The sequence below is a fragment of the Macrobrachium nipponense genome, chromosome 10, assembly GCF_015104395.2.
Source record: "Macrobrachium nipponense isolate FS-2020 chromosome 10, ASM1510439v2, whole genome shotgun sequence".
Lineage (NCBI taxonomy): Eukaryota > Metazoa > Arthropoda > Malacostraca > Decapoda > Palaemonidae > Macrobrachium > Macrobrachium nipponense.
Genome location: NC_087204.1, coordinates 27,895,745 through 27,908,037, shown reverse-complemented (window position 1 = coordinate 27,908,037; position 12,293 = coordinate 27,895,745). Strand labels below are relative to the sequence as shown.

The window sequence follows — 12,293 nt, the reverse complement described above, 5'->3', positions numbered from 1 at the left end:
ATGGGTTTTGTGAAGCTTGGTGAAACTATTTTCTATGTCTCATGCTATATCAACATTCATATATTTCACCTAACAATAACAACTTCAAGTCAACGGTTGCCAACACTACTTATAAGAATGTAGGTTCCTCTATTCACTTGAGTTTTAATCCAGAGCCATAGCAAAATTGTAAATGTTAATGCAGAATAAAAAGTAATTAAATTTTAGGCATTAAGAGTTTTAGCTTTTTGCTTAAAGCATAACTTGTTATATTTTTCGTTTCTTCATTAATATTTAATCTTTCTATGCCTCTGGAAACAACAACTGAAGTGAGCAACTTACATCATTACGAGCATATGCAACTACAGCTCAAGTTACTGGTGGTTGTAGTATCAGAATGTGGATATAACATGCAACTTGTCATTTCTGCAGACAGTATAGAGCTTCACTAAGTTTAGCACAACCAAAGCCAGTTGATACAATAATAGCCCGAAATGAGCTTATGAATTTATTTATTCAAACCCATTACATAGTATAAACTTTTCTGCTTATTATTATGATTTGAGAAACAAAAAGTACATATGTATAAAATAACACATTTAATATGTTAATGATACAGCTTTTACAAAGTTCAACTGAAGGGTATCTTAATTTTCACTCGCTATACCTTGTGTGAATAATGTTATTTAGTTATACAAACATAAAGTGCAAAAAAAAAAGCACATCGGTTGGCAAAAAATTTGGTAATAAAGATCAGGATAAGAAAAACCTGAAAATAATGAGCCCTTCCTCTCCAATAACTGAACGTACAACAGTTAGGTTAGTCGTATCTGCACTTGAGGTAGCGTGTGGTCACTTTATCTTGTTCACTGCAAGTAAAAGAAAAAAAAAAAATCAGTCTTTGAAGAAACATCCTACAGTGTTTATATTTTGTAAAAGATGGATAACAACCTTCAATATTTATTGATACAGCTGTGTATGAAAATCTTATGAAAGTCAGTCTTTATCAGCTACAGTATGTGTAGGTTCTGAACCAGTATGAAAGAAGACAACACTGAACAAGACTTTTGGAGTACTAAAAACTTCAGTACTAGCATGCACTGTATGCCATTCCCCTTGTGGCAATTTTACACGTTTGTACCTGTCTCTCCTGATTGCATAATTATTAATATCTTGTGAACAATATGTAATCAGACAATTTGCTGAATATTAGGGCTCTCATCAGATTTGTCCTTCAATTGTCAGACACTAAGTAAGGAGACTATTATGTTTATTAGTGCATTACTTGCTAAAACTCTTGCTAAAGAATAAACAACCAGGAAGCCATGATGCCAATTTTAATATAAGTTAGTCTGAAACATTTTGTATGAAATGCACAAAGAAACATTTTCACATTCCACTTGCAGCACAGTACTACTTACATGACATGAACAACAGAACCCCAACCAGACAAAGCATCCCCGATCAGCTGCATCAAGCATTGACTGACTGATGCATTCAAATAGCTCATCTGGTCCCATGTCTTCACGCCAAGCTGTTTCACACATGCCTGGAAAACGAAGTGTATAATGTGAGCTACATGTCCACTACATCCAATAATACAATCTACAATAGTATTTAAGGAAAAATAACAATAACTTTATAGGTGACCTTAGAACATAAGTTACATGTGGTTTATACCATCAACTTCTAAAAACATGGGTATTCTGTATGATTAACAAAATACGTGAGAGTTTGACTTTCTTGCAGCTGAAAACTTAGGCATCTAATAACATACATATTACCCAAAAAACATATAACCTTGTGCTAACAAAATTTAAACTTATAAAGCAAGTATATGTACTAGGAGCATCATCATCAATTAAAACAAAACAGTAGCACCGTGTGATTAACAACAGTAACTAACTACGAATCATCATCTGTTACCCTTGCATATTCAGATGTCAATGTTCTTGACAGCCTGGTCTGGAATTTTTTTTTATAAAAAAATTAAAGGCAAATGCTAGTTGCTTTAGTTTAACTACCTATGTGCACTGCCTTTTTATTTTAAAGAATAAACATAACTTACCATAAAGAGATTCTGAGCAGGTTCCTGCCACAACAAAATCTTCAGGTTCACATTCGCACCCGATCAGATCAAGGGCACAAATGTATGGCTCTTTAGTTGCTGGATCCACAGCAGCAATGACAGGCTCAATAAAATATGACCAAATCTCCTCTCATATAGCATATTTTGTACCATAGCCATCAAGGTTTTGGGTTTCACACGGCGACCCTCTCTGAAAAACGGACTTGATAATTATTATAATACCTCACACCAGTTCTGTATTTATAGTAGTACTTGCAAGTTCCCACTACACCACTGACTATACTAAAGCTCAAATGTGTGGTATTTATCAGGCCTGAAAATTGTAAGTGTCTCAATTGAGAGATGTAAAGGCATTTGCAAAGTTCACGTGTCACTCTATACTGTATAAAGATATTAATAAAATAGCCATTCGATTGAGAGATGTAAAGGCATTTGCAAAGTTCATGTGTCACTCTATACTGTATAAAGATATTAATAAAATAGCCATGTCACAATTTTGTACGGATGCCGATGAGCTACTGAACCTACACCACTTATCAAGAGATTACTACTATTATTATCAAGTTTACCAGTTTCTAGTCTCATCTGACAGGCTCCAAGGGACTGGTTTTAGGAATTATATTGATATCTCATCTAGTGAATTATGAGTTTTGAAGAAAATGAAAAGACATATGGGGAAATTATGATGATTCTGAAATAATTTTAAATACATTTGTTTTCTGTACAAAATTTTGTTTAATTGAAATCTGGCTACTCAAATAAAACATGTTTTCACTGTTTATCTTATGTCTCCCCGCATGGAGGTAAGAAAGGAAATGAGGCTTTGGGCGAAGCTGTGTGCACTAAGAATCTTGTCATATGGCTTTCATTATAACTATTGACAATTTTGGTCTGGTCATAATTATTGTAATTGTGAAGAGAAGAAGACCTATACAGTACGTATTAGCTAAATCATAGTATGTGCTGTTGCTTTGCCCAAATCCTCATTTCTTATAATTCTGGTCAACAATACTATAGTTCAGAGTACCTGGTCTAACTATGGAAGAGGTAACCTGCTGCATGTTATGAGAGGAAAGGGCACTCTTCCATTTAAGCTCTGCAGAAGTGAACAAAATAGTACACACAAAAGAAGGAAGACTGAATACCACAAATATGAGGAGAAATATTCCTAGACGAGATTAATTAGGCGACAGTAAAGCTTCAGTAAACTTGGGTGATTGAAAACACAGCATCTAAATAACTTACTTTATTTTTATAAAGCATGTTTAGAACTAAACATTCAGTTTTAAGTTACTTAAAGTACTCCTAGGCAAAAACATTCCCCTACCTCATTTCATACATCTTGATGCGAAACTTGAGTCTCTGCAGCACAGTCTGGGTATCAGTTGCCAATCCTGGCAATCCAATGTACAAATTTGGTCCCACTTCAAACACTTTCTGTTAACAAAAAGACTTCATTAAAAACACAATTTCAAAGCAGAAACTCCATCTTAAAAAAGAAAGAAATAACTATGGTGGGCCAAATACTATGTGCACTTGTAAGGCAAAGATCTGCACCTACTCTCATTATATTATAAAACATTAATTTTAAAGGACAACTACATTAAAAACATGCTTTCTCATTATTTTTGTTGCGTTCATTTCAAAATCTAGTAGGCATCTGATATTAAAGTAAAAGAAATACAATGGTTTTCTGCTGTTGAATATCTCTAAAGTAAAGTCAGTTCCTGGGTTACGATGGGATTGACTTTTGATGTTCCGAGCTTACAAAACTCTCAAATATATTCATCAAAAATGATTTTCCAGTTTATGACGCATGTTCTGGGGTTACAACGGCAAAAATGCCAATCTAACGGAAGAAATATGGCTCTAAATTGGCAGAATGGTAAAAAAAAAATTTTCTTTTTTTTATGAAAATCAATAAAAATGCAATTACAGAACATCGTTTACAAGACACCCAAAGGATTAAAAGTAAGGTGTTCTTGCAATTTTCAATTATTTTTTGGCTTATGACGTGATGTAAGAACAGAACCCCTGTTGTATACTGGGGACTTTCTGCACTAAATTTCTGAATTTTTCTCTGCATTTATATGGGTCTTATTCAAGTTTATTCCAAATATTTCAGTTTTCTTGCAAATTTGGCTAATAGCATTGAAGGGATTACCACAATATTATCTATGTAATGCTCATGTTCCATCAACAGCAAGACCAAAATATCCTCGAGTTCAATGACTTAAACTCACCTCAAAATCTGTGGAAATAGTTTGTCCTTGTATACCGAACCGAAGGTCACATGCTATGGCCGCACAATTCTTTCCCCTCATGGCCACAACACAACCACCATTATAACTCAGAATGCTCTGCAAAGAAATAAAAAGTGAAGGCTTGAAAAACATTTCCTTGGTTCACTGGTATCTATCATGATACTAGGTAGTAGTATTAGATCAATTTTCATAGTAAACTTTATTATTAAGATATACTTACCTACTGTTAAAAGTTAGCTTATAGCTCTGTGGCAATTGGCGAGTTGGCATTCAAACAAAACATCGACAGATAGCTAAACTACTACTTAGGTACTTGGCTAACTTTTTCATAGTTTTTCACGATTCAATAAACCTACCTACCTATTTGATAAATCTGCATGCTGATCTTGATTTAACATAATGCAGTGAATTTGGACCCCCTAAACTGAAGGACTACTACATCATAGGGGGAAACACCGCAGTGGATCCATTGTCATCGCTTGGATCAGCCTTATTCACTCAATATTTAATTGGTGAAACAAGAATACAATTACATCTTTAAGCATACCATTCAAAAGATTGAAGTTTCGTCGCAATACAAACTAAAATAGGCATGTGAGGTCTTTGTAAAATATGTTTTCAAGGCAGTTTTTAAATCCAATGTGGCGTCCACCGACTGTGGTGCTGTTTGTAACCGCCAAGGATCCAACATCTTTCCCAGCACTCATTTGAACAATGTTAGCATATATATGTAACGTTTATTGATCTTACTCAAGATTGCAGTTGTAATCAGCACAATAAAACAACATTTTGTTGCCTATATTAGTAAAGTATGACACTTTTTATTCCTGGAGTCATGGTTTGAACTGAAATTCATCTTTACCTTGTAACCAGTGGTTTTATCCTTATTGCCATCACAACTGAAACTTCACAATGCTTATTTGATTGCAATTATACATGTTTTGGTCTTAATTTACTCCAAATTGCACTTGAACTACGTTGCGGTTCCTGGTTCCTAAGCGCTCACTCCACAAACACAGTTGCGGGCAGCACACGACTAGTACATGGTTCATTAGGTGCAAAGCTTTATTCCCTTAATTGTTTGCTTTACTCATTATTTAGTTTAACTTTACTTTGTTACTTCAAAATGTTTATTTAACGCATGTCTATTATCCCATTTTTGCAACCAAATTAACCCCCAAAAATTACAGATATTTCTAAAGTAGCTAAGAGCAGACGACGGCAAAATGTCACTGTTGCCAATTTAGTGGAACTTCACACATACGCCGATGCATTTACAAACTGTTTCCATGAATTCTAGTTGTCATTGTAATGCAATAATGATAAAATTGTTCTATATGTGTATATACTACAAATAGGTGCGCTAATTTCACTTATTTCCCCGGTTTTGTGTAAATCTTATACCCAGTTTGGAGGGTAAACACATACTAATGGCAACACCGATAAACAATTGAAGAGCGCGAACAATGCCATAGGTACTGTTCACAGCAAAACTGTTGATATTTGAGTCAGTAATCTATTTACTTTTTCAACAACGAACATTTTCAAATTAATAATCACGAATATGTAAAAAATTTATACAATTCATGACCTTATACTGCTGTTTAACTATTTATTTAAATACATGATTACGTAGTGCACGCTTCTTCTACCAAAAAATTGCAGTTTCCTTGGATCTGCCCGGTTGGTGTCACTGTTGATGACTGTTGTAAAGAAAGTGCCCCAGCATCTATGGGTACAAGTGGTGTGCGGATTTAGCTCATGGAATGGAAAGTTTACCGACACAAGCGCCTCCGCAAACATCGAGATGGCGTCAATCTTCTAAATTGTTGGTGTTATAAGTAAAAATTTTGAAAGTGTCATGAAGGTATGGCTAGACTTTCATTAACCTCTGTTTTAATCTTAAAATATGACCTTAATTTCTAACTTTAGAGAAAATACTTACTTCGAAAGGATAGTAGTAGAGGTCTCGAGCTGTTGCTCTCACCACTGATGACTCGTGAATGGTGCCCATCTCCGTATCAAGACGTGTTAAAGTACTTTTTCGAAGGGTGGATCCACATGCGGTGAAAACTGGATCAGCTAGTCCAGTCGGTTGTTTCCCCTATGGTAACTACCTAAGTATAACACTACACCTGATTATTTATTCTGCACTTCATTTAGCTATAGCATAGCCTAAGTAAACCCGGTATTTCTACAGAAGCAATCCGCGGTGGCCTAGACTATGGCAACTGACGTTTTCCTATGTTATTTTAAATACTGAACAAGAATTTAAAGTAATATTTATTCGGACTACTGTAATTAGGGCTAACCCCCCAGGGGCCAGTACTATAAACACGGCGTAATACATTGGACGGCCCAATCCCTAGTGGATGTCGTATCCGCGGTTACTTTCCTTCCAGTTCGTGCGGAACCATTCTTTAGAATTACCCTGCAAGAACCATAACCGCGGATACGACATCCACTAGGGATTGGGGCGTCCAATGTATTTCGCCGTGTTTAGTACTGGACCCTGGAGGTTAATTACAGTCATCCAAATAAATATTAGGGTGGTAAAACATCAAAGCAGGCCACGCAGGCCAGCTACCATCAGTGCAAGCCACCCTCCGAAAAAGTACATTATAACGCGTCCTTACACCCGAGATGGGCATCAGTCGCGACTTGTTGTTGGTGAGAAACGGAGCTAAGACCTCTACTCTCCTTTCGAGTAAGTATTTTCCCCAAAGTTAGAATTAAGGCCAAATTTTAAGATTTAAACAGATTTAAACAGAGGTACTGAAAATGGCGCCCACGGCAGTGGAAATCTCACCAAAACGCTTTAGAAATTTTTACTTACAACTAAAAATGTTTCGAAGATTGACGCCATCTCGATGTTTACGGAGTAGCTTGTGTCAATAAACTAACCATTTCCTGTGATAAATCCGCACACCACTTGTACCCACAGACGCTGGAGCACTTTTATCACAACAATCGAAACACGATTTCTCATCAACAACAAGCCAGGCGTAAACAGCTGTTTGGGGTAGAAGATGACGAGAAGCGTGCTCTTGGCTAATTTTTAAATAAGTAGTAAAACATCATATTTTACATATTTATGATGATTATTGAAAATATTCGTTATTGAAAAAGTAACTCGACTCTGACTCAAATTTAAGTAATTATTTTTCTGAATTAGAACGTTCTTTCAAGTTCTGTATTATGACGTCACGACATCTTGACTTTCGTACCTATTGTAAATAATTGCTATACTCAACTGTCATTGCAGAACAGTTTACCAGTTATTCATGCAGATTGTTATCAGCTATACATGTAATTGTTATAATCGTAATGCGCATATATATCTTTATTATTTACTTTTTGGATATATGAAGATGTTTTACTGCTGGATTATCGCCGTAGTGTGACGCAATCGTTTCGGTCCATGGGCCTCTGTCTGTTTCCGCACCATAAGAAATTATGGGGCCGAATTTGCAATGACCAGAAAGTCGTTAAAAGAGGAAAGTTAGCATTGAGGGCCATATGTTTTGACTGAGAAAAATACAAATTTATTTATTCAATTAGCTAGCTTGTAAAAAATACTTGGTTTATAAAAACTTGATTGACAACTAAGCAGCATGTCTACTATGGGTTTTCAGAGACAGTGCAAGCAGGTTTTTGGGCAATACCTATTTCTGTAACGAACACTCTTCAACAGAACGAGATTTTGCTATAGTGCATTACACCAGTGCCGTAATTTATAAGGGTATCGTGAATCACTAATCGTAAAGAATAACGACACTTGTCCTTGTACCAAGAGACAAAACTCCATTATGCAGAAATGGATACGAACAAGCGTATAAAGCTCCACCTACCCTCTCCCCAACCCCCCCCCCCCCCCACCCCCCCCCCCCCCATCCCTTTTCTTCTTCGTTCCTCCGCCTTCCTTTCTCTCTCTCTCTCTCTCTCTCTCTCTGTTGCCATTCGGTATGTGTTGACCCTCCAAACTGGGTATAAGACTACACACAAAACGTTGAAATTGGTGAAATTAGGCTATGTATTGGAAGTATATATACATAAATATTAAAGCAATTTTTATCATTATTGCATTACTATGACAACTAGAATTCATGGAAAGTTTATAACCTGTTAAGCGTCACCCACGTAATAATACGTTTAGTCGCGATCTACTCGGTAGCGCCTTCAACGGGATATTACGTTCAAGACTTTAACTGTGCTTGTCAAGTCGTCAGCCCCGTAATATACGTACTCGCATAGAAAGTGTAGGAACATCATTTGGTAACACTCTCAGCACATGGGAAACTTATTTCCAGCCTGGCAACTCTTTCCTGGTGGTCGCTTATGCTAAGAAAACTGCCTGTCCCTGTTGGTTTTCTTTCAATGCGCTTCGGGCGTTTATCGAGACAAATTGGATTTCGCGTCTTTCACAATGAATGTCCCAAAGAGGAGGCATATTTCTTTAGGTGAGATCAATCAAATACTAGATGAGAGTGTGATATTGATAACCTATTTGATGATGAGAGCTCTAGTTCTGAATCCTCCAGTGATGATTACAAACTTTTCTTCCAATTGCGGGAGTGAAGCTGACTTTTTCTTTGCCGAGTGGACTGGACTCCGAGAGAGAGAGAGAGAGAGAGAGAGAGAGAGAGAGAGAGAGAGAGAGAGAGAATTTTCCAACAGTTAATTACAGTATGAATAACAAGCATAAAAATCAATATTAACTTTGAAAAACTATCATCAGTGCTATGATCCCTGATTACAAAAAAAGCGTGACGGTACGTTAGCAGCGAGCTCATCAGGGGCGGACGCTTAACAGGATAATGGAACTTGGCGTATGTGTGAAGCCTCCACTAATGTGGCAACGATGATTTTGCCATTTCTTAGCATGCAAACATTAAAGCATGCAAACATTAAGGTTACATTTATTTCTGGCATACGATTATTTAAGAAATTCAAAATACTAATAAAGACTGAAATCAATGAAAAGTGCTAGCAAAAACAAAAAAAGCAAAAAAAAAAAAAAAACGTAGTCGTTCCTCTATGCACTTTTCCGTATTCGTTCCTCTATGGTTTTCGGCAGCCAGATGTACGAAAACGTTAGAAACATTTGATTTTATCTACGTTAGAAATATCTGTAATTTTTCGGGGTAAGTTTGGTTTGCAAAAAAGGAGATAATATACAGGAATTAAATCAAAATTTTTAAATAACAATGTAAATTTAAACTAAATAACGAGTAAAGTAAACAGTTTAGGGAATAAAACTTAGCAGTTTCGTCGGTCTGTCCGTCGTCGTCTGCTGTTTGTAATTGTGTTTATGGCGCGCGCGCTTAGAAACCAGGAACAGCAACGGGTTTAAAGTGCAATGTGGAGTGAACTGAGACCAAAATGTGTATAATAACAATCAAATAAGCACTGTGGAGTTTCAGTTGTGGTGGCAGTAAGGATAAAAACCCGCCGATTACAAGGTAAGAATGAATTCAGTTCCAACCTAAATACCCCGGGAATAACAGTTTCATACTTTCACTAATATAGGCAACAAAATGTTGTTTAGTGCTGATTACAACTGCAATCTTGAGTAAGATCAATAAACGTTACATACATACGCTAACATTGTTCAAATGAGTGCTGGGAAGGCTGGGGAAAGATGGTGTCCGTCACTGATGAGAACCGTCCATGAAAAACGTAGCCGCCATATTGGATTTCAAAACTGCCTTGAAAACATATTTTTACGAAGAGCTCACATGCTTATTTTAGTTCGTATGGGGCTTTCATATATCACAATATGTTGACGAAACTTCAGTCTTTTAAATGGTATGCTTAGAGTTGCAATTGTATTCATGTTTCACCAATTAAATATCGAGTGAATAAGACCCGTCCACCGTGATGAGGGTTGGCCTGTACTGATGTTTTCCCCCTAGTACTTAAAATTCTTGTTCAGTAGGTAGGCTAAAACTACATAGAAAAACCGCAACTGCCATAGTCTGGGCCGCCGAGGATAGGTACCCTAGATCTACCTTAACCCTAGAAAGCGAATACCTACAGAGTCAAGGGTACCTACGAAGTGCTACTGTAAAAGCCTTGGCCTCAGTACCTAGGTAGCCAATGTAGGGGAGAATTTGCCCTGAGCAGAATTTATAACTCGTGACCCCATTTACTCAGCATTCTACCCCTACTACAATCATACTATATTTACTACAATAAGCTACGTCATTTTTCAAAATTTCAAAGCACTAGCCATTCTTCTGGATAAAACCAAGCGACTGAATGGCTTTGAAACCAACACAATGACTGGAAAAGTCTACCGGTGACAGTTACCCTAACCTAAGCTTAACCTACGACAAAGGCAAGGGTACACAAGGATAAAACTTGCCCTGTCGCTGCATTATTTGAATAACTAACATATAAACTCAAATGTAGGGCAACAACTATCATGTATGGAAACAGGTACGAGAGATCTTACCATTTTAGTTAGATGAAGTGCCTGAAGAGCTTACAAAGTTGCCAGTCACCGAAACGGCGTTGTGGTATTAGTAGTAGTAGTAGGCGAGAGTTCTGTCAGCGATGGGATTTCCCTCGTGGAGAGTATTGGTTATGTAACGGCACAACCAATCTCTCCCCCTCCCCCCACTTCTCTTTCTTTAATTTTAAGTGGCTTTTGTTCTTCTATTGCTTATTCGTTTACAAGATGTTAGTTTCCTGTTCTACTTTATATCTCTTCTTCATCATCCTTTTCTCTGATTTTCTTTTTGTATTTATCGCCTTTAGCGGTTGCCTTTCTTTTAGTGCCGTTTGTTTGTTTTTATTTCGATGTCCTATTTTCTCAAGCCAGTAAGTTCTGAACCACTATTTATAAACTACATTCTCTATTTTCTACTCTCTTGTCACCTTTACCTTGAAAATATTAACTAATTACTTTTATAAAATATAATCCACAACAGATATACTTTTCTCTATCTTAACTGCAGTTTTTTGTTTCTTTCCAATACTCAAAATGTTATAGTTTTCCTACTTTTTCTATTACTTCTTTTCGATTTTAGTCTTCTTTGACTTTTCAGAATTTATTTCACTTTTTTCTTAAAAGTAATCTTTCTTTCTGTATTGTGTGGAAGGACGTTCATCTATGTAGCTACACGATCTCCAAACGTAATAGCTTTCATTACCGTTGCTTGACATAGATCCTTGGGCTATACGTGTGTATGTGTAATGTGTGATTTTCAACAAGATTAATGGTTTAAACGCCGTTAATGGGCTCTGTTGCACTTCCCATGTAGATCTGACATGGTGTTCGAATTGTGTGTGCTTATTTTTGCCTGCTTCTCCCCTTTGTTGTTTTTATATCATCTATGACTTTGATTGAATAAATGATTTTTCAAAATAAAGCGATTTTATTAAGAATAAATGTGTCTCATGGAAGAACCTCATTATACCATTAGTTCGTTAAAGCTTAGACCAAAATATCCATATCTAAAAGAAAAAAAAACTATAGGAAATGAGGCAAAGTAAAATATTTATCTATTCTAAAGACTGGACTCATCTAATCTTCCTGTCTTTCATTAAACAGCAGCGTGAATGAAATACGGTTACATTCCTAAATGTCTTCTGTCAGTAGTGTCATTTCAAAATGAGGTAACCTGTGCGCAAACCAATTATAGTGTTGCCAGATCCTCGTACTGCGGTAAATTGATATTTTGTCATTTTGTTTTTATGCAAATTGGTAAAAGTATGTATTTAATGGTATTATTAAAAATCAAGCTAAATGTTATCGAGGCAAAACATAACATCTACCACTTCACATAAGAATAGAGATGGATGGGCTTAATTTTGCTTTACTTAGCAGTCAGTCCTGAATGTGGCAATACATTTCTTTTGTTTACACCTGTGTTCGACCACCCACAAAGGTGTGCCAATTGCGTAAACAATTTAATTTGAAGACTGCTCGTCACGTAAGTATGAGAACTAAATTT

The 12,293-nt window shown here is 36.3% G+C and overlaps 1 protein-coding gene across 1 annotated transcript; it reads right to left on the bottom strand.

Moving 5' to 3' along the window:
* Positions 1 to 474: 474 nt before the first annotated feature.
* Positions 475 to 10,948, bottom strand: LOC135223513 (proteasome subunit beta type-3-like). Its single transcript, XM_064261963.1, is given in 8 exon segments — positions 475 to 848; positions 1,401 to 1,438; positions 1,440 to 1,528; positions 2,048 to 2,185; positions 2,188 to 2,258; positions 3,396 to 3,505; positions 4,312 to 4,428; positions 10,790 to 10,948. Coding segments are annotated over 8 exon segments (615 nt in total). The 5' UTR covers positions 10,793 to 10,948; the 3' UTR covers positions 475 to 799.
* Positions 10,949 to 12,293: the final 1,345 nt, after the last annotated feature.